At 62.1% G+C, this 20,058-nt stretch overlaps 4 protein-coding genes across 7 annotated transcripts in view; 2 read left to right on the forward strand and 2 right to left on the reverse strand.

Moving 5' to 3' along the window:
• PNKD (PNKD metallo-beta-lactamase domain containing) lies at positions 1–11,442 on the reverse strand. Of its 2 annotated transcripts, XM_039700596.1 has the most exons (10): positions 11,305–11,442; positions 10,463–10,676; positions 2,659–2,774; positions 2,345–2,457; positions 2,054–2,112; positions 1,823–1,915; positions 1,446–1,609; positions 1,252–1,338; positions 1,027–1,142; positions 1–837 (listed from the first exon to the last, which is right to left on the reverse strand). In XM_039700596.1, exons 1-10 carry the CDS (start codon positions 11,330–11,332, stop codon positions 664–666), a joined length of 1,164 nt encoding a protein of 387 aa, XP_039556530.1. In that variant the 5' UTR covers positions 11,333–11,442; the 3' UTR covers positions 1–663. The 2 variants fall into 2 exon arrangements, with proteins under 2 accessions (XP_039556530.1, XP_039556520.1); XM_039700586.1 differs by lacking the exons at positions 10,463–10,676; positions 11,305–11,442 and adding an exon at positions 3,714–3,820.
• Positions 3,957–9,728, forward strand: TMBIM1 (transmembrane BAX inhibitor motif containing 1). 2 transcript variants are annotated; one of them, XM_039700609.1, is made up of 12 exons: positions 3,957–3,998; positions 6,890–7,134; positions 7,236–7,318; positions 7,389–7,453; positions 7,579–7,632; positions 7,745–7,795; positions 7,956–7,995; positions 8,123–8,160; positions 8,382–8,469; positions 8,578–8,673; positions 8,917–8,970; positions 9,067–9,728. In XM_039700609.1, the coding sequence occupies exons 2-12, from the start codon at positions 6,918–6,920 to the stop codon at positions 9,208–9,210; spliced, it is 930 nt and encodes a 309-aa protein (XP_039556543.1). In that variant the 5' UTR covers positions 3,957–3,998; positions 6,890–6,917; the 3' UTR covers positions 9,211–9,728. The 2 variants fall into 2 exon arrangements, with proteins under 2 accessions (XP_039556543.1, XP_039556551.1); XM_039700617.1 differs by lacking the exon at positions 3,957–3,998 and adding an exon at positions 4,122–4,266.
• Positions 11,338–16,634, forward strand: LOC120498165 (angio associated migratory cell protein). Its single transcript, XM_039700571.1, has 11 exons — positions 11,338–11,642; positions 11,874–12,026; positions 12,436–12,555; positions 12,682–12,821; positions 12,906–13,050; positions 13,194–13,277; positions 13,553–13,668; positions 14,424–14,527; positions 15,011–15,101; positions 15,371–15,525; positions 15,788–16,634. The coding sequence occupies exons 1-11, from the start codon at positions 11,363–11,365 to the stop codon at positions 15,861–15,863; spliced, it is 1,464 nt and encodes a 487-aa protein (XP_039556505.1). The 5' UTR covers positions 11,338–11,362; the 3' UTR covers positions 15,864–16,634.
• ARPC2 (actin related protein 2/3 complex subunit 2) overlaps positions 16,436–20,058 on the reverse strand; it is a 19,566-nt gene continuing 15,943 nt past the window's right edge. For both annotated transcript variants that reach the window (XM_039700632.1, XM_039700641.1), the window contains 4 exons: positions 19,570–19,696; positions 18,127–18,227; positions 17,676–17,776; positions 16,436–16,876 (listed from right to left, as the gene is read on the reverse strand). In XM_039700632.1, the coding sequence (XP_039556566.1) occupies positions 16,852–16,876; positions 17,676–17,776; positions 18,127–18,227; positions 19,570–19,696 (354 nt within the window). In that variant the 3' untranslated portion in view covers positions 16,436–16,851. The remainder of the gene's footprint in view (positions 16,877–17,675; positions 17,777–18,126; positions 18,228–19,569; positions 19,697–20,058) is intronic.

Here is a 20,058-nt window from a genome sequence, read left to right on the forward strand (position 1 = left end):
TAAAATGGATCCAGTCGTTTATTTGGGGCGTGGGGGTGATTGTGGCTCCGATCCCCAGTGAAGCAGCACCCCCACACCCCAGCAGTGCGAGCCTGTGGCCCCGTCCCTGTGTGCGTGTGTGTGTGTGCGTGTACAGGGGGGCTCCGGCGTCAAGGATGGGGTGCTGCAGGGGAGCCCCTTGCCTGGAGGTAGTACTGCCGGCCCGCCTCCCCCTGCTGGCTCCATCCCAGCCCCCACTAAGGAGATGCACAACACTGGGGGCTTAAGGGGAGGGGGCTGAGTGGTGGTGGTGGTGGTGGAGGGGAAATTGGAGACTCCCAGAAAAATGGGGGAGTGGAGGGGGTTGTAGGAGAAGCCCTTGGTGCCGTTCCTATAGCCCCAGCAGTGAGGTGGGGGGCTACAGACCCCCCGAGAGGGGATTGAGGTGCTTCTACGTGACAGCTGGTGACCCCCAAGTTCGAGGGAGCAAAGGCAAGGATCACTTATGGGGTGCCTACTGAAGGGGGTGTCCACTCTTCCCCCTCCCCCTACCCTGCACCCCAAGAGGGAGATTCACAGCAAAACAAACCACACAGTCTTGGGCTCCCTGTGCCCCGCCATCACCCGGCCCCGTGGAAAGGGGGGTGTCCTGGCTTGACAGGGGGACCGGGCAGTGGGGGACATCTAGGTGGCCTGGTAGAGGTCCTTGCGCCTCCGCACCTCCCTGAGGACACGGGCACGGAAGGCGTTGGGGTCCTCCGCGCCGCCCTGCCACAGTCCCAGTGCCTCCTGCAGCTCCGGCCGGTGCGTCCGCAGGAAGGGGTTGTAGCTCTGCTCTTCCCCCAGCGTGGAGGGGCACTGTGGGGGCAGCTGCTCAGCTCCCCTGCTGGAGGCAGCACCCCCGGCAGGGAGCTGGGAACGCCCCCAGAGCCCCCTGCCCCTATGGCACCACCATGCAAGAGGGTGTTGGGGTGCAGCATCCCTGCCAAGGGAACCCCTGAAGGGCTGGGGTGGTGGGTGCTGCACGCAGGGACCCCCACGCCTCACCGTGCTCCTCTTCTCCTGGCGCTGCTGCACTGCCCACTGCAGCTTCTCCTCCAGCGCGGAATTGTCCAGCTCCAGGAGGGTGGCGAAGGTCAGGCACTCCAGTGCGTATTCGTGGCCTGTGGACCCCCATATGCAGCCCTTGGCATCACCCCCACCCAGCTCTCCCCCTTGGCAGTGGGACCAGGGGGATGCCAGCAGCTCTGCCCTGCTGCTGGGGACACTCACCTGGCCACAGCAGCGTGTCCTCGCCCAAGCCGATGGCCACGTCCAGGGAGGCGAGCATGGTCTCAGGGGAGCCCTCAAACGGCCTGCCTGGACCCCCACACAACTGCCTGTCATGGGGGGTCTGGGGGGTACCCCTACGCCCATCCCAGGACGGGATAACCCCCAAGCCCCTGTCTGGGGTGGGGTGCACTCACCACAGCCAGCGAGGAAGAGGAGGTCCCCGGAGAAGAGGCAGGGGGGGCTGCCGAAGGGGCCCCCGTCCAGCACGTAGACCATGTGGCCCACGGTGTGGCCCGGCGTGGCGAGCGCCTCGAAGGTCAGGCAGCCCACGGTCACCTTCTCCCTGTCTGCAAGCGGGCTGTGCCCGGAGCAGGGGCACCGTCAGGGTGCTCCCCCAGCCCCAGCACCTCAAATACACCCCTCCCCTGGCAACCCTGCTGGCACGCTGGTGTCAGGAGCGTGCCAGGTCTCTGCCCAACGTGGAACTGGTGCCTGAGTGCTGCAGACAGTGGTGGTTGGGAATGAAGCTCCCCCCAGATTTACCGGGGTGCTAGGGGGGTGCAGCACTTACTTGGTGAGCTGTGGGATGGCGTCGAGGGCGCTGCCATACACCCTGCAGGAGCTGTGCTTCTGGCACAGAGCCTCGTTCCCTCCGCTGTGGTCCCTGCAGACAGGGAGGTCAGAGACCCTAAATGTACCCGCCATACTCCCCCCACTAAATGGGGCAGGGCTGGGGGTCACCTCAGGTGGGGCTGTCTCCACAGCAGCTACCAACCCTTCCAGGGCCTCCTCTTGCCCTTACCAGTGTTTGTGTGTGCAGAATATGGCCTCCAGCATCACCCCCTCTTCTTCGATGGCAGCCTGGGGAGGAAATACAGACAGAGAGATTAGGGGGGACAGGAAACCCAAGGACCAGTTTTCCCTTCAACCCTGGCTCCCCCAGCTCCCCGTCAAGCTCCAGTCTTGCCTTGGGCACGAAGGGCTGCATATTAGGGGCAGATTTGCTCCCCTCTAATGCCAAAACACAGAGACATGGCACCCGCTCACCTGGAGACCTGCAAACAGCAGGTCAGAGTGGTTGTGGGGGTCTCACCTGCACAGCCAGCGGGTCAGAGGGGTCGATGACAGCCGCTTGGCTGGAGCCAGTGTCGATGACCAGGTAGCTGTAGTTGTTGGAGAGTACGGGAATGGGCAGGATTTTCACCCCTGTGGGGGGAAGAGACAGAATCAGGGCATGATCCCCCCTCCAGCTGGAAAAGGGGGAGTCCAGGCCAAACTCCCCACATCTTACATCAAATTCTTTGTTAAACATGCTTTGGGCAATTCGGTGATGGCAACCCCCTCCCCAGCCCGCAGTGCCAGCGCTGGGGGCACTGCAGGGCGAGGTGTGGGGGGCTCAGCACTCACCAGGGAGGCAGTAGGGCTGGGGCACGGAGTGGCCGTGCGGGTACCGCTCCCGGGCCTTCTTCACCTGCCGCTGGTAGAAGAGGTAGCCCAGGCGTGTGCGGGCGTACAGGCTGTACCTAGGGAGGGCAGACAGGCATTAAACCCCAGTTCCCCTAAGGAGCCCACTTGGGAAGGGGGCTACTGCCGGGGCTGTGACTCTCACAGGGAACACACACAGGGCCACTTTCTCATTCAGGGGCGCTGCAGGCGGTGTGTGTGTACCGCACACCCCAGATGTGCAGTGAGGGCAGGATTGGTTCCCTGAGCAGGCATCCTCCAGCTCCTTCGAGCGCCAAGGACTGGGGGGGGTGTTGCTGCGGGGTGCTCACCAGGAGGGGCTGGAGCTGGCTGTTCCTCCCCATACTCCGATGGGGGGACATGCCCAAGCTTGCCATGGTCTGGGGAATCAGAAAAGAGAATGGGCCGAGGAAAAGGGAGGCAAGAAATGCCCCCGTGCATGCGAGGGTGCAAAGGCTGCGGGGCTCGGAGGGACCTCCCCGTTTGCACAGCAGCAATTTGGGACGGGACGGAGAATGGTGCAATGAGGGACATGCAAAAACCCGGGTTGCAAAGCCCATTCCCGGCCGAGGGCACCCCTGGATGGCACACCGGGAGCGATCCCTGCAGCAGCGTGGGAGCCCGAACCCGGGGAGCAGGGGTTCCTGCCAGCACCGGGCACCACGGCCGGGGCGCCGGGGCAGGTCAGCGGTGACAGCCGAGAGAAGGCGACCGGCACGGCGCGGGGGGAGCGGGTGGCCGATCCCCGGCCCCGGCGGCCGCGCCGGCACCGCCCGCCCCCGCTGCCCCGGCCGGGGCGCGCCAGGCCCCAGCCCGCTCTCTCCGCGCCGCCGCGGCCGCAGGTTCCTCCCCGGGCGCTCGGCACCGGCAGGGGAGGGCGCTGCCGGGCCCTCCCTCCCGGCGGCAGCACAAAGGCGGGCGGTGGCGGCTGCCTCGCTGCGGGGGTCCCGCAGGGCGACCGCTCCCTCTTTGGCTCGCTCGCTCTCTCGCTCACTCACCCCAGGCGGAACAGCAGCGGGGCGGCGAAGGCCATGAGCGCGGCGGCGGCGCGGCGGGCGCGGCGGAGGAGGCGCAGGCAGGCGGCCCCGAGCCCGCGCACCGCCCCGCCGCCAGGAGGGGTGTCCCCCTCTGACGTCACTGCGCGAGGAAGGGGGTCCCTGAGTGACGTCAGAGCCGGCGGGAAGGAAGTCCCGGGGGCACGGGCGGGGGCCAGCGGGGGGATCCCGGGAGCAACAGGCGTCCCGTCCTTTGGCGGCCGCAGCCGGCGGAGCAGCGCGCAGCAGGTAGGCTGGCCCGCCCCGCTCCGCGCCCCCCGCCGCTCCCGAGTCCCGCCTGCGGCCCCCGGCGGTCCCCCTCGATCTCTGGACCCCCCTCCGCCCGCTTCGTCCGCCCACCCCCCTGGCCTTGCGCGCTCCGGTGCCACGGCCGGCGAGGGGCTGTCCCGGAGGCCGACGGGGACTGGGCGGGAGTGGGCGGCCGGTCGCTAAACAGCGGGGACGCTGCGACACCCCGCTCCCCCGTCCCCGAGTCCTGGGGGCACGTCGGGTGGAGGTCCGGCGGCGGGAGGAGGGGGACGGGGCGCGGTGCCGCGGGGAGGGACGCGGGGGGACGGGACCCCTCTGTAGCGCTGGTGCTGCTTTCCGAACCCCACGCGATGGCGTGGCAGGGAATCGGGCGTAGTGCGGGGTGGTTCGTGGGACGGCAGCGACGCTTGGGCTGTGGAGGGTGTCCTCACGGACCCGTGGGGTGTCTCGGGGGGGCGGGCGCGGGTTTGTGCCCGGCAGGGTGCGGGGGTGACACCATGGGGGAGCGTGCGGACCAGCACTGGGTAGTGTGGGGGTGCCGGGGCTGGGACACAGGAGGACTCCTCTGTCCCATGTCTGTGCCCCCGGGAGAGAGCTTGCAGAGGGGCAGGGATGTGGGAGAGGTGGTGCTGAACCCCAGCAACTTTGTGTCGTGTGTGAGCGGTGTGGGCCAGGGGGCCATCCAGCCTGGGTGGGCCGTACTGACCCTCTCGTGTCAGCTGAGCAGCACTGGCCTGGGCTGGGCCGGGCCGGGACAAGCTGTGCTGTGCAGTGTTGGATTGTGCTGTACTGAGCCGTGCTGTGCTGCGGGAGGCAGCTGTGCCCTGTTGCACTGTACCAGGCTGTGCCACTCTGTGCTGTGCCATACTAGGCTGTGTTGTGCTCCACTGGTGGCAGCTTCCGAGTTCTTCAAGAGTGAGGTGCTTTCTCAGGCAGCCTGAATGTGGGGAGCTCTGTCTTGTGCCCCAAACCATGATCCCCTCCTACGGTGGTTGTGTTTCCCCCACAACCTGTGAAGCTGGTGGGAGGTGCCCGAGCGTGGCAGGAGTGCCACGCTGGATGGTGGGGACACAACCCTGTGCTACCCGTGAGATTGTGGAAGGGATGATGGTTGGCTGTGCCCCATGTGCCTGCTGTATGTGCCTTATCTGTGCTGAGTCACGCTGCCAGTGCAGAGTAGCACCCTGTCCCCAGGGACCGTGTCATGCCACTGAGCTGGCCCCGGGTTGCCCTCTGCCATCTCACTGGTGACCTGTTTCAGGACTGTGCGGTGCCATGGACCCAGGAGGGTTCGGCTGCCTGCTTCCCTGGGTGTGGCAGCTGCTGGGACCCGTCAGGCTGGTTCCCTCCCTGTGCCCAAGGCTACCCCAATGCGGTGGAAGCAGGAGGGGCTGGAGCAGTCACAAGGGGCTGGTCGTGGGCACAGGGTAGGACCCTGCTGGTCTGCTGCTGGCCAAATGCACCCCGCTTTCCCCAGACACCCGGGCTCCCTCCGGGGACTCTGGTCCCCCTGCAACTTCAGTGTCAGTCACTGAGGCTTTCCTAGGGTCAAGGTCCTATTTTGGGCCTTCCCTGGCCCCGCAGATGAGGACCAGGGGGTCCCCTGTGCTTTCTGGGAAACCACAGTGTGGAGAAAGTGAACTTCCTGTCCGCATGGTCACTGCCATGCCGGTTATTTATTTTGGGCGCTGTCGTCATCGCGGTGACGAAGGGCAGTGTGACTGTGGCAGCCCTGCCATGGCTGGCACAGTTGGATGGAGGGACAGACACGGAACTGCTCCCCCCAGGCCGGCACGGCAGGCATGGGTGTGCCCTCGGCGTCGCTGCCTGTCCAGCCCGGCTGCGGGAAGCACTGCGTCACACAGGAGGAAGTGCCCAATCCCCTCCTCGCCTGGTGCTGGTTAGGATCAGATCCTGATTCCTTCCTTGGGATGGTCCCAGGATGACACCACCACTGCGGGCAGGAGGCTGGTGGGGGATCCTGGCACCTTCCTGGGGTCTGGGGTGCCAGTGCTGAGGGGGTGGGAGGTGGGTAAAGGCCTGGCACTCTCCACTGGCAGCGCTGTTGTTTTCCTGGCCTTGGAGATCCTGCTCTCCTTCTCCTCCTCCTGCTGGGACCAGCCCAGCTGGCCTTGAGCCCGGGCTGCCTGCTCACAGCTGCCGGGGGCTCTGTGAGGGGGCCTGGTGTGGCTGAGGAGGGGAGCTCAGCCCCAGGGGGGTCCCAATTCCACTCCCTGAGGAAGAGTCCACCTCCTGTAGAGGTGATGTGGGTGTCACATCCCCTTATAAAGGGACCCAGGAGTTCTGGAGCCCCTGTGTGACACATGCAGCTGTTGGGTAGGGAACAGCCCCAAAATGGGAGGTGCAGTGGGATCTGCGTGGCTGTGACGAGGATCAGCCCCTGTGTTTCCATCCCAGGCAGTTGGCAGGGTGGTGCCATTTGTCCTCAGTGTGGTGCTACCAGGAGCCACAGCCCAGCCCGGGGTGCTGCTCCTTCCTCCCTGGCAGTCTCAGGGCGGGCTTTAAGGAGAGGTCAGATCCCTTCTGGAAAGGTCACGTCCTCGACGCAGCTTGAGTCAGCGCGTGGCTGTGCCCTGCCCGCGGCTGACCACTGACGCAGGTCCCGGGGACTCAGGGCACAGGAATGCAGGTGGCCCCAGCCAAGGGGACATCCCTCGTTTGTTATTGACCCACTGGCACGGAGGCCAACTTCTCCTTACTAATTAGGAGCCGCTATTAAAGTGGGAGGGGGAGGTTTTGTGGCTGCACGATGCCCTCTGCCCCTGCGCCTGTGGCTCCTCTCACCAGGAACAGGTCCTGCCCGGGCAGGGTCACCTGTGCTGAAGCCCCTCGTCTTCTGTCCCCTGCAGGTGCCCGTGGGAGGTGCAGGGAGCCGGCATGTCGAATCCCAGCGCACCCCCGCTCTACGATGACAAGAACCCCCTCTACCCCCCGCCCCCCGGCGGGTACCCCCAGCCCCCCCACTACGCCGGGGGGTACCCGCAGCCTGGGGGATACCCTGCGGGGGCGGGGTACGGGCAGCCCGGGGGGTATCCAGCCTCAGGGGGGTACCCTCACCCGGGCATGGCCATGCCCGGCATGCCTATGCGGTTTGGTAAGTGGGGCACCCTGGTTTGTTTGGGGGAGGGTGCTAGAAACTGGGGTGCTGTGAGGGGCTGCACGGCTGACCCTGGTGCTGAGGGGTGTCCCCCACAGGTGACAGTGGCCTTGGGGATGGCTCTCCCTTCCAATCTGTTGACTGGGATGACAGGAAAGTCCGGCACGCCTTCATCCGCAAGGTGAGTCCCAGGGGGCCAGGGGCACCTGTCAGGGTGGGGGGACAAGTGCTGACCCCCCTGTCTCTTGCAGGTCTATGCCATCATCTCCCTGCAGCTCCTGGTGACGGTGGGAATCATCTCTGTGTTCACCTTTGTGTGAGTAGAGGGTTCCTCCTTACCTTTGTCCTGAAATAGAGAGGAGCTTGTGTTCCTCGGGGGTGCTCAGAGGGGACAGCAGCTGCTGTCTCCTCTCCCTCACACTTGTCCCTCCTGTCCCACAGCCACCCTGTCCGCACCTTTGTCCAGAGGAATGTTGCCATCTACTACGCCTCATAGTGAGTAGGGGCTCTCTCCCCCCAGCTCGTGTCCCCCCATCCACAGGCTCCCATCCCAGGGGCTGATCCTGGTGGGGGCTGTGGGGCTCACACCCGCTGTCTCTCCTCGCAGTGCTGTGTTCCTGGTGACCTACCTGGTGCTGGCCTGCTGCCAGGGTCCCCGGTGAGTCCCTAGGGCCCCAGGGTGGGGGGTGTGGGTATGGGGGTATCTCCAGAGCATCAAGATATAGGTTCTTGCCTGGGGCTGTCCCTGGGTGGTGGGGGCAAGGGGGACATGACATGGTTGTTGTCACTAGCTTACCTCTCTCCTGTTTCGTCCTCAGGAGACGCTTCCCCTGGAATATTATCCTGCTGAGCATCTTTGTAAGTGGGCTGGGACTGGCAAGGGGTCCTGGTGGTGCCCCCGTGGCACCCCAGCTCCCCCTGGGTGTGCTGGGAGGGATAGGAGGACATGTGGGCAGCCTGCTGAGCTCACCCTTCTCTCCCACAGACGCTGGCCATGGGGCTGATGACAGGCACGATTGCCAGGTACGCCCTGGGGACCCTGCTGTTACAGAATCTGGGGTCCCTCCTGTCCTCCACAATGCAGCCGGCTCAGCTGAGAGGCTGCCAGGAGCCAGGGCACGCTCCTGTCCCTTGGGCTCAGGGACTGCAGAGCTCCTGTCCAGGATTGGGGCTGTGGGGGAGGGTCTCCAGCACCCCTCTGGCGGGAGGATACTGAAGTGGGAGGTGACTTTGTTTGTCTGTAGCATGTACGAGACGAAAGCCGTCCTGATTGCCATGCTCATCACCGCCATTGTGGCCATCGTTGTGACCATCTTCTGCTTCCAGACCAAGGCAAGGAGGGGCATGCACCCTGCCCTGCCCTCCATGGGCCAGGTCTGGGGAGCTGGTCAGTGGGGACACCCTGGGCTCTGCTGTGACATTTGTGTGTGTCCCCATCAGGTTGATTTTACGTCGTGTCCGGGGCTGTTCTGTGTGCTGGGCATCGTGGTCATGGTGACCGGGATCATCACTGCCATCGTCCTCTCCTTCAAATACGTGAGTGGGCAGGAGAGAGGGGCTGCGGGGTGCCGTGGGTGCCCCAGGGCTGGTGCAGAGGGGTTTGGGTGGTCCCTTTGCTGGGAAGCAGGGTGTGGTACCACGGAAGGCAGCTTGCCTGCAGGGGAAGGGTGCGTCAGCATCGGCAGCAGCTCCTCCAGCTGGGTGCGGGCAGGACCTGCCCTGCTCCCCTGCTGCCTGCCAGCAGCCCGGCTCACCCTGCTCGTGTTCCCTTCCCGCCAGGTGCCCTGGCTCCACATGCTCTACGCAGCCATCGGCGCCATCGCATTCACACTGGTGAGTTGGCAGCTGGAGCGGGCACAGGGTGTGGGGCAGGGACTGGGAGGGAGGAATTCCTCCTTGGTCCTTGCCTGACGCGCTCTGTCCCTGCAGTTCCTTGCCTATGACACCCAACTCGTGCTGGGAAACAGGAAGAACACACTGAGCCCTGAGGAGTATGTCTACGGTGCCCTCACCATCTACACTGACATCATCTACATCTTCACCTTCATCCTGCAGATAGTGGGCCGGGATTAGCCCTGGGACCCCTCCTGTCCCTCTCCAGCTGCCCCTCACCCCTCCTCTGGTCTCTGTACAGGATAGTCTGCTTACTGTGACTCTTAATGCTTTGGCATTCCTACCTGTAGGCTGCTAAGGAAAGGGCTTCCCTTGATCATCCCCCAGCAAACTCTGAGGGCAGTGGGGAGGACTGGCTGCCAGCATTAAGGCAGTTTAGCCCAGCTCTGGCACTGCTTGCTGAGGCTGTGCCAATGGCATTGGGCTGGCAGTGGAATGTCACAGCCCTGCCTGGGCACAGGGAGCTGGCAGCGGCCGCTGGGATCATGTTGGGAATTTTGGCAGAGAACAGTTGGTGTAATTCACTCTGTGCCTTAAACGTGGCTCTGGCCATGCCCCCTCCCCGAGCTGTGGCTGTGCCCCGTGTGGGCAGGGGGCAGCTGGAACCTCCGTGGCAGAGCTCCCATTGCAGAGGCCCTGCAGCCACGGATGTGGGCCAAGTTGCACTTGCTAAATAAAACACTTCAGTTTTCCAGACAGTCCCGGTCTCACTCGTGTGGCAACTCCCTCAAAAAACCTGTGGGCAGACCCAGTGGGGGCTGCGGCCTGGTGCAGCACAAACACTGATTTGGGATGGGAAAACCAAGGTCAAACTGCTCCAGGCCCTGCCTCCCTCCCCTGCCTGTAGCCCCTGGTGCTGTGGGCAGAAGCCCAGCTGCAGAACAGCTGGGGCCCCCACTGCTGGGCCAGGCAGAGCCCGGAGCTGAGCACTGAGGGAGCAACCACAGTGGCACTGAGCTGTTTCACTTTATTTGTCCCTATTCAGCTCCACAATGGTCTGGACACGCAGGGCAGATGCCACTGTCGTGTTCCACGGGGCTGGCGTCACCTTGGCCAGTCCCTCCAGGGTGGCAGTGGCAGCCTGGCTATGCCCCCCTGACCATCCTGTTGTACCGCTCCGTCTCATACTCGCCCTGGTTGGCTTCCATCATTGCTCGGCGGATTTTGAGCTGCTCAAGGCGGTTTTTGTCCACTTGCCGTTTGGTCAGGAGGAAGAGGATGATGCCGGAAGGCAATCCAATGGCCCTGCAGGACAGCCAGCGGTCAAGGAGATGGAGTGAGAGGGTGGGTGGGAAGCCAGGGTGCTGTGCCACGCCGGGGCTGCATGGACAGTGCCCTGTTCAGCCCCCCAGACCCCCAAGACCCCCGTTCCAGCCCACAGAGCAGCACAGCCCCCCAGAGCCGACGCTGTCCCAGCCGCTGAGCCACTCACCAGGCCACCCCCACCGGCTTCATGGGGTTCTTGCCCTTCTTGCGTGTGGGGATGTACTCCACGCCCTCGGGGAGCCCCCCGCTGCCGGGCTCCTGCCTGCCGCCTTGTCCGGCTGGCCGGGGGCAGCTCTGCCCAAAGAGCCGTGTGCCCCGGGCGTCCGGCCGCCCCCAGGCCTTGGCAGGACACGCCGAAGCTCGTGCTGCCAGCTGCAGTCCTGTGGGGAGAGAGGCGTGAGGGAGGGGCAGCCATGGGGGGAGTGTGGGGGGCCCAGCCCAGGCTGCCTGAAGCTCCTGTCCCTGCCCTTACCCGGGCCCTCTTCCCTGCCCTTCTCCCTGCCTTCTCCCTGCCTCTTCCCTGCCCTTCTGTGGGGAGAGAGGCGTGAGGGAGGGGCAGCCATGGGGGGAGTGTGGGGGGCCCAGCCCAGGCTGCCTGAAGCTCCTGTCCCTGCCCTTCCCCCGGCCCTCTTCCCTGCCTTTTCCCTGCCCTTCTCCCTGTCTCTTCCCTGCCCTTTTCCCCGTCCGTCCCTATCTCCCTGCCCTTCCGCCAGGGGGCGCTCCAAGGCGGGGCCTGATTCCCCGTCCATCCCTATCTCCCTGCCCTTCCGCCAGGGGGCGCTCCAAGGCGGGGCCTGACCCGGGGGCGTGACCAACACAACGGGGCGTGGCCAAGCGCAGCGGGGGCGTGGCCCTAAGTCCTGACCTCGGCGGGGCGGGGCGTCGCGGGGCGCTCGTGCCGAAGGCCGCGGCGCAGTGCCGTGAGGGAGGTGGCGGAACGGTCCCGGCTCCCCCGCCCCGGGGCTGCCCCCCCGGCTCCTGTCCACCCGTTCGCCCGCCCGCCGTTACCCCGCAGTCCGCCTCGCGCCGCCGCCATGGTGCCGGGGTGCGCCAGCGGCTCCGCTGCATGCCGGGAGCTGCAGTCTCGCCACCCGGGGGCTGTCAGCGGGCGGCGCCGCACGGTCAGCGGTCAGAAAACTACATCTCCCAGAGTGCGCCGCGCGGGGCGGGGCCGGCCCGCGGTGCTGGCGGAAGGGGCGGGATCCGCGCGCGGCCTCGGGCCGTGGTTGGCTGGGGCGGGCGGGACGGAGCGGGCGGCATGGAGCCCGGGGAGGGCCCGGGGCCGCTGGACCTGCACGGCGACGAGGAGATCATCGAGGTGGTGGAGCTGGGCCCGCCCGGGCCGGGTGAGACGGGGCGCCCTGCGCCACGCAGCGGGCAGGGCCTGCGGGGGTCCGGCCTCCCTCCGGGGCACCGGGAGCGCTGCGGCCCCACTCCACCGCCGGGCCCGGCCGGTGCATCCCCGGGCCGCGGCCTCTCCCCGTGTCGCGTCCCGTTCCTCTGCGGTTTCCCTGCTCTGGGGCTCGCGCATCCCCCGCGGTCCCGCCGAGCCGCGCCCTGACCTTCGCCCTCTGCAGATGACCTGGCCGAGGAGATGGAGGACGTGGACTTCGAGGACGAGGGGCCAGAGGAGCCCGATGCCGAGGCTTGGGAGTCGGAGGATGACGAGGGCGTGGAGGACGGCATGGAGGCACAGGATGACAGCGAGGTCACGTTCTCGCTGCACTCGGGTGAGTGCTGGGCACGGGCAGAAGCAGCTGGGACCCCTGGGGACATGGTCTCATCTTGGCTGTCCCCAGAGTCCAGGCGTGCAGTGCCCCTTGCTAGGCTGCTGTCTCCCAGCCTTCTTGGGGCAGCTGTCAGGACTCAGAGCTGCCCTGGGCTTGTTTCTGCCTTGTGCTCTGGCAGAAGAGCCCTTTGGGCCTCCCATTCCATGAGGAGCTGGCCCTAAGCTCAGCAGAAAGGCTGTGCCCCTCCTCTCCCGCGTGAAGAATTGATTCCCACTGGGCTGGGTTGAGAGTTCAGCTTGCTGATATCCCACCCAGACCCAGTGCTGCACGGGGTTTGGATCCCTGGGAATGTCAGGTGAGGCAGGATTGGCACCATAGCCATGTAGCCTCTCTTTGCTCTTTTGTGAAGATTCTGTCTTCTGTGTGAGCCTTGACCCCAAGACCAACACGCTGGCAGTGACAGGCGGGGAGGATGACAAGGCCTTCGTGTGGCGTGTGAGCGACGGGGAGCTCCTGTTTGAGTGCTCAGGTGAGGTGCAGTGAGCAGCTGTGTCCCCTCTCTGCAGTGTCCATCTGCACACCTTTTTCTCCAGCTGTGCTCCTGCCCATCCTCCATAGCTTGGCCTGAGCAGTCTCTGTCCCCTGATGTTTACAGGACACAAGGACTCGGTCACCTGTGCTGGCTTCAGTCACGACTCTGTGTTCGTGGCCACAGGTGACATGTCTGGGCTTATCAAAGTGTGGCGGGTGGATGCCAAGGAGGAAGTGTGGTCCTTTGAGGTGGGGGACTTGGAGGTGAGTGGTGCTGTGGGGGGCTCCCCAGCCAGCAAGTGGCGTGGCAGCACTTTGGTGACGCTGCCTGTCCCTCTCTCTGCCCAGTGGATGGAGTGGCACCCTCAAGCCCACGTACTTCTGGCTGGTACAGCTGATGGCAACACCTGGATGTGGAAGATCCCCAGTGGGGACTGCAAGACCTTTCAGGGTCCAGCATGCCCAGCCACATGTGGCAGGATCCTGCCCGATGGTAAGTGTGAAATGGAGTCTCTGCAGTGTGAAATGTCACCAGCTCTGTGTGGGCCATCTGCCCTCTTGCTTCCCCCAGCCTGTGCTGAGTGGGAGGTGGGGAGATGGGGGGCTCTGTCTCTATCTGCTATCTGTCTCACCCAGGGAAGCGAGCAGTGGTGGGCTATGAGGACGGGACCATGCGCATCTGGGACCTAAAGCAGGGAACCTCGCTGCATGTCCTGAAAGGTAAGCAAGAGGGAAGAGGTTTGTCACCTGGGCTACTCCCTAGCTGGCAAACAGCCCGTTCTAGTGGGCTCTGACCTGCCTGGCTGGAGAGGAGGCATCCTGTGAGGGCAGGAGGGAGCCTGGCACAGGGTTTCTCTGTCCCCAGTGATGGCTGTTGCTTGCCGGGGTGCTGGCAGAGCCAGGCAGGGTGGAGGCTGCAGGGTGGTGTGTTTCAAGGCTCACTGGGTCTCTGTGGGGAGGGCACATAAAACTCATACTTGCTGCTCACCCCCCAGGCCAGGATGGCCATCAGGACCCCTTGACGTGTGTGGCCAGCAACCAGGATGGCAGTTTGATCATGACGGGCTCTGTGGACTGTCACGCCAAGCTGATCAACTCTGCCACGGGCAAGGTGCGTCTGTGTGGGCCAGGGGCAGGGCCAGGGGCAGAGCCAGGAGTGCTGGGGACCCCCCAGATCCCCGTTGTGGGCCGGGGTAGAGCCGGGAGCGCTGGGTTCCCCCCAGGTCCCCTGTGCTGGGCCGGGGCAGAGCCGGGAGCGCTGGGTTCCCCCCAGGTCCCCTGTGCTGGGCCGGGGCAGAGCCGGGAGCGCTGGGTTCCCCCCAGGTCCCCTGTGCTGGGCCGGGGCAGAGCCGGGAGCGCTGGGTTCCCCCCAGGTCCCCTGTGCTGGGCCGGGGCAGAGCCGGGAGCGCTGGGTTCCCCCCAGGTCCCCTGTGCTGGGCCGGGGCAGAGCCGGGAGCGCTGGGTTCCCCCCAGGTCCCCTGTGCTGGGCCGGGGCAGAGCCGGGAGCGCTGGGTTCCCCCCAGGTCCCCTGTGCTGGGCCGGGGCAGAGCCGGGAGCGCTGGGTTCCCCCCAGGTCCCCTGTGCTGGGCCGGGGCAGAGCCGGGAGCGCTGGGCAGCCCTCCCAGGCGGGGCCGGTGTGCGGCCATCGGCAGCCGGCAGGCGGAGCCCTCGCGCTGCGGGTGGAGCGCGGGCTGGGTGGTCCCGCCGGCTCCTGGAGGGAAGTTCCCTCCTGTTTGCTCCCAGGAGCTGAGGATTTGGGGCCGCGCCTCGTTCTCATGAGGTCGCAGGCTCGGTATCGAGTGCGAACGGGACCTTTGTGCGTCTGGGTCTCTTCCCTCGGGGTATAGTGTCCCTCCCTCTGCCCAGGTGGTGTGCGTGTTCAAGATGGAGAGCGTGACCCCCAAGGCGCCCATCAGTGAGGGCGAGGAGGCAGAGTCCAACTCAGTGGAGTCGCTGGGCTTCTGTAATGTGTGAGTGTTGGGACAGCCCCTCTTCAGTGCTACATCTTACAGGGCTTGTCATACAGATCCATCTGCATCCCTTGTGCTCAATCTGCTGCATTTCTCTTGCCTCCATCTCCATCCTCCCCAGCTGCGCGTGGAGATGCCAGATCCCTTTGGTATGAGGCCAAGGGACACCAGCTGCTCAGCCCTCCCTGCAACTGCTGGGATTCTGGGCTAGCCTGGTGGACCACTGCTTGGCTGGGATACTCTGTAGACAGCTGTTTTCCTGCCAGGACATTGTCATCTTCACAAACCATGGGCTGATTGCTGACTTGCTGTGCTGTTGGGTTTCCCAAGTGGGGTGTTTGATGGCTCCAGGGATCAGGTTGTCCCCCATCTTCTCAATGCATTGTAGCCTTCAGCATAGGGTTTGCCTTTTACCTGGAGCCTTCATGTGTTTCCATCCCTGCTTCCCCATGTCCCATGTAATGCCTCTTCCCCCATCTGTAGGATGCCACTGGCTGCTGTGGGCTATCTTGACGGCACACTGGCTATTTACGACCTCTCCACACAGAGCCTGAGGCATAAGTGCCAACACGAGGTACTGCACTCTGCCCTGCCCAGGCCTGGGATGTGGGCTTTGGGCCTTTTGGAGATCTCCCTTGGAGCCCAAGGGCTAGTTCCCAATTTGTACTTCTCCCTTAGGCCTTGGGCTTCCCCAGAGGGCAGCCACAGTCTCTGCAAAGCGGATGTGCTTGGCCCTGGGGTCTGGCTGTCCCGGGGGGATGGCAGACATCGTGAGGGGGTGGGGGTGCATGGCAGGAGCTAAGACTTGCTGGAGGTCCCCACTGTGGTCTCTGCCTGTCCCAGTCAGGGATCGTGCAGCTGCTGTGGGAGGAGAGCTCGGCCGTGGTGTACACCTGCAGCCTGGACGGGGCTGTGCGGCTCTGGGACGCGCGCTCGGGGAAGATGATCAGCGAGTACCGAGGGCACTCTGCTGAAATCCTCGACTTCGCTGTCAACAAGTGAGCAGGCAACCCCTTGACCCCTTCCCTGCTGGGTGGAGGGAGCAGTGGTAGCAGGGGCCTCCAGCCTCGGAGCTCACAGCACAAGCTGCCTCCTCTTTGAGTGCCCTTGTGGTCTGATCGCAAGGTAGGGGACAAACCTATGTCCATGCTGAGACTTGAGGGTCTCAAGGGGGAGTGCAGCACTTCAGAGCTGGGCTGGGAGAGATGATCAAGGATACTGGAAGCCCCCAGCCTCCCTCTGAGCCCTGTCTCCCTGCAGGGATGCCTCCATTGTGGTGACCACCTCTGGCGACCACCAAGCCAAAGTGTTCTGCGTGCAGCGGCCCGATCGCTAGAACTGTGTCGAGGGATGGCGTCCTGGCGCTGCCCTGCGCCTGTGTACAGAGGGACGAGGGACACGGTGTCACCATCCTTCTCCAGTGCGTGCTTTGTAATTTTTCCAGCCTGCCCTGCTTTGCCCTCACCATCTAGGGGCCAAGCCAGGGGTTTTGTATGAAGATGTCTTTAATTATATAAATTATTTCACTTAACTGGATGCCATCTACTCTGCTTGTTGGGGGGAAGAGGAGCTGGGGAGCTATGCTCCCTCCTCAAGGATCTCCCTGGCATCCAACCATGGCCTGAGGATCAGTGGCAGAGACTCCCATCCTAGCTCTCCCTGCTAGGGGGGAATGAAAAGGTCAGTATAGGGGGCTGCAGGTTGCTAGCTGAAGGAAAGATAATCCTGCTCTGTACAGTCCAGGATTTCCCTAGCAGAACACACTATTCCCAGATGTGGGTACTGTGCCCCAAAGTTCACCAGAAGGCATATGTTCCACAATACAGGAATTATCTCCCTTGGGGCTGTGACTAAACACCCCTTCCAGGGCAAGGTCACATGCGTTGACAAGCCAAAGCCTCACAGCCCTTTAAGATAGAAAGATCTTCTTTATTAATGAACCCCAACAGTATTTCTTCAGATACAGGAGTTTTGAACTCAAATACTCAGAAGAAAACAAGTTAATATTGCATTATTCTCATAAGAAATACTGCAACTTATTTCCGGTAACATATTGCAAAGCGAAACAGCTTGAAAAGAAAAAAAATTAAAAAAGAAAAGAAATTAAGTCAATCAAACTGGAATTAAAGTTTTGTTTCTTGGAACGATCGAGTCCTCGCAAGCACAGCTCGTTTCTGCAGATTACTCCCCCAACTGTCGTACAAACAGACCCCGATTGCTTGAATTCCTTATGAGCCCACAGAGGTGCAACATTAAAAGCTACGATTATCGGGTAGCAAGTGCTGCCCCAACCTTCGTCCTCCGGCAGCCTCAGTGACTTGGTGTTAACGGGTTGTGAATGTCTTCCCCCTGAAAGGATGGAGAGAGGGGTCAGCAGAGCCCCAGGGGCCTGTGGGCTTGTGCTGGGGCACACATAGCACAGCTCTCCAAGCCAGGCAGGCACCGCTGGGCTGGAGCTCACAGGGTCTGTGGCTGCAGAACCAAGTCACAGGGCTGTGGGAAGGGGCTAACTTTTGCAGACAAGACAATCCTGCCCCAAAGCAGCATGCAAAGGGGACATGACAGGACAAACAGAGATAAAAGGACACCAAAGGGCTCTGGGATAAGCAGAAGGTAAGGGACCCGAGTGAAACATGTTCACACAACTGCTCTCCTCCACCCACTTCACTGTGGGCTGCTTGTTCACAAGAGGGAGCCAGGTAGCATGGTGGCCTGGCCCCAGCCATCAGCTGGCCAAGGGCAGCCAGTGACTCTGAGGAGCTGCAGACACACTGGGCAGTAAGACCTTGTCAAATGCCCACAAACCCCAAGGAAGGACCTGGCTGCTGTGCCTTCCATGAGCTGGAACTGCCCCCAGAGATGGACAAGGCAGCTTTAATATAACAGGGAAAAAGCCCCCAGGAATGCCACCAAGGGATTGGTGGGGGGAAATGGAGACACCAGGGCTTGCAAGGCGCAAGGTGACCCTTTTGTGAAGGACCTGCCAGCACAGGGTTTTGCTTCAGATCCAGCTCCTCACAGGACATCTGAGGCTGTAAGCTGTGGGTCACCCCCTGCCAGCCCTGGACTGCAGTATGCCAAACTGAGCAAGACCGAGCTCGTGGCTGGCAGAGAAGCCCAGAGAGCCATGCCCTGCTTTGCTACTCACGTGATTGTTTTCATTTCTTTCTTCTCTGCGTCTGGACGGGCACGGTTGAGCACCTTGAGGAAATCTGACGTTTTCGCCCTCATACGCGTGTGAATATAGGCCTGTGTTTCATGAGGACAAAATGGGGACATGTCAGGAGCCTTTCTTCATAGCTGAGATTTCAGGACACATCAAAGCCAGGTCACTCTGAACAATTACCCTCATTTCTGTTCTCAGAAAGGAAACAAACCAGATCCAAAAGGGAAAAATCCTACTTCACTGCTAGAATAGAAAGTCTTGTGTCCAAGAGCAGGAAGAAGGCAATGATGCATCACTTGCCACCCCTGCACGACTGGGGAGGGCAGTGGCAGACCCTAATGAGTTCTGAAGAGGCACCCCTGTCCCCTGCTTCTCCCCTTCAGCAGCCAGGTTAGATGGGCTGAAGCCACCCTGTGTGCCCCAGCCCTCATACCTTCGAGCACTTGATGTGATAGTGCAGGTAGTCCCGGAATGTGTGGATCAGGTTTATGGTGTTGTCTCTGGCTGCAGCATTGGTGTGACGGGGGAACAACACTGAAATGAGAGGCCAACACAGACCATTAGTACCTCCTGAGGCTGCCAAGGCCTTCAGGATACTGGAGGCTTTAGGATGTACTGCATTGAATCCCTGCCTTGCTCTCTATAAAGAGCCCTTTACTCTTGACACATACCAATTAAGCAGCACTTGTGATATTTAACAAGGCTTAAGAGCACTTTTCCACATTTCCCACAGCAGCCTGTGCACTCTGCAGGATGCAGGCAAGGCCAGGTGTCCAGAAACAATGGCACTGTAGGAAACCACATGATGCTGTATCAGTGTTTGGGAGATGCAATTGGAGGAGCAAGCTGGGAGGCAGACCAGGGCGCCCAGACTGCTCAGCCAATTTCAAGATGCAGTCTGCCCTGGGGTCTTGAAATTGGTTGTGGATCTTTGCCTGGCAGCTTGCCAGCCCTGTAACATAGACAGGCTTTTGGATACAAGCAGGTAGCTTGCTCTTTCCATAAGCTGGTGCTCTGTTAGGTGTCCAAGATCCGAGGGCTGAAAGAACATTTTGTCTGGGTGATGATCTCACCTGAGACTGTCAGATCAGATAACTGGGAAATTTAGTCTCAACAAGAACAAAAGTATGTGCCATCCTGGACCTCTTCTTTCCAGCTGACAGCTGCCCAGGCCTCAAGGCTCCATTTCCAGCACAGGAGGAGGGCAATGCTATCTTCACCTTTCCCTGCAGTGTCTGTGCTCCATCTCTGAGCTCCAAATTACAGGAATGCTGGCCTGAGACACCCTAATAACACACTCAACCATCTTGAAGAGACTTTTCCCTTTCAACAGGGCAGGGTTCAGATTCCTTGACACTGCTACCTAGGGGGAAGTCATGGCTCTGCTGGCCAGCACCTCTGGCAGGAGAAAGTGGCTCATCAGTGTTTGGAGAAGAGGCAGAGCTGGAGAAGCAGAATGCACTGCTCTGCTGCTGCTGACTGCCTCTGCTGACAAAGCACTGCACAGCTCCCTGCAGCTGGACTACCTACAAGTATAGTTGCATGAAAAGTTTCACAAGAAACCTCCAGTTTCCAAAATATCACAGCAAAGCCACTCTTCCCTTTGCTTCCAAATACTGAACTTATTTTGTAGGCAGACACTAAACTCACTGTCCACTTCCACATCTTCTTGCCCACAGCAGAGCTGAAGTGACCTGATACAGAAAAGGGACACTCCAAAGGGGGCACACAAGACAGAATGCAACCCCAGAGTCCTTGCAGCCCTGAACTGCCCACTTCAGCACTCGGGGAAGGTGAATTCCTTTCTGTTTTTCACGCAGCAACAGGAACCTCTCTCCTCCCCAAGCATCCCCAAGCCTCAGAGCTGCCTGCTTACCAAAAGTGATGTAGCCAATGTTATCGCCAACAGCTGCATCCGTGTCTTTCAGCTCCAAGGGTGGCTCCCTGTGGCTGAAGAGCACCTGTGGGGCTGTGTGACTGGCACGGCGACCCTCCTTGAACTCCTGAGCAAGACAAAGTGAAGGTGATTCCCACCGTGACCTTTAGCAACATGCTGGGAAAGCAAATGGGGTTTCCTCATTCCCAAAGGGCAATGAGCAGAAGGTGGCCCAGCTTTCCTGAACTGATTAAGTTCATCAGGCCAAACACCCGGAAAGTAACTCCTTTTCCCAGCAAAACCAGCCCAAAATACATGGCTGTCCTGGGTTTACACATAACCATAGCACAGCCCCTCAGCTGGGGTGCCTTTCAGTGTGTCACACCCCTGTGTGCCATGGGTGTTTTGTGGAAGGGACACCTCAGTCTGAGCAAGCACATGAGACAGCACAGCTCCTGCTGGAACTTCAATGCTTCCTGTGAAAGTGCA

Source organism: Passer montanus, unplaced genomic scaffold (genome assembly GCF_014805655.1).
Source record: "Passer montanus isolate IOZ18808 unplaced genomic scaffold, ASM1480565v1 scaffold1, whole genome shotgun sequence".
Classification (NCBI taxonomy): domain Eukaryota; kingdom Metazoa; phylum Chordata; class Aves; order Passeriformes; family Passeridae; genus Passer; species Passer montanus.

What these genes read in the sequence shown, in the direction of transcription:
- TMBIM1 (XM_039700609.1), top strand. Translation starts at nt 6,918, where the DNA reads ATGTCGAATCCCAGCGCACCCCCGCTCTACGATGACAAGAACCCCCTC. An exon ending in ATCTCTGTGTTCACCTTTGT is followed by an intron (nt 7,454 to 7,578) that starts GTGAGTAGAGGG and finishes CCTGTCCCACAG; the next exon opens with CCACCCTGTCCGCACCTTTG. An exon ending in TTATCCTGCTGAGCATCTTT is followed by an intron (nt 7,996 to 8,122) that starts GTAAGTGGGCTG and finishes TCTCTCCCACAG; the next exon opens with ACGCTGGCCATGGGGCTGAT.
- PNKD (XM_039700596.1), bottom strand. Translation starts at nt 11,332, where the DNA reads ATGGCGGCGGCGCGAGGCGGACTGCGGG. An exon ending in AAGCCGGTGGGGGTGGCCTG is followed by an intron (nt 2,775 to 10,462) that starts GTGAGTGGCTCA and finishes TGCCCTCCCTAG; the next exon opens with GTACAGCCTGTACGCCCGCA. An exon ending in TTCTGCACACACAAACACTG is followed by an intron (nt 1,916 to 2,053) that starts GTAAGGGCAAGA and finishes CCCTGTCTGCAG; the next exon opens with GGACCACAGCGGAGGGAACG.
- LOC120498165 (XM_039700571.1), top strand. Translation starts at nt 11,363, where the DNA reads ATGCCGGGAGCTGCAGTCTCGCCACCCGGGGGCTGTCAGCGGGCGGCG. An exon ending in CACGTTCTCGCTGCACTCGG is followed by an intron (nt 12,027 to 12,435) that starts GTGAGTGCTGGG and finishes TCTTTTGTGAAG; the next exon opens with ATTCTGTCTTCTGTGTGAGC. An exon ending in GCTCCTGTTTGAGTGCTCAG is followed by an intron (nt 12,556 to 12,681) that starts GTGAGGTGCAGT and finishes TGATGTTTACAG; the next exon opens with GACACAAGGACTCGGTCACC.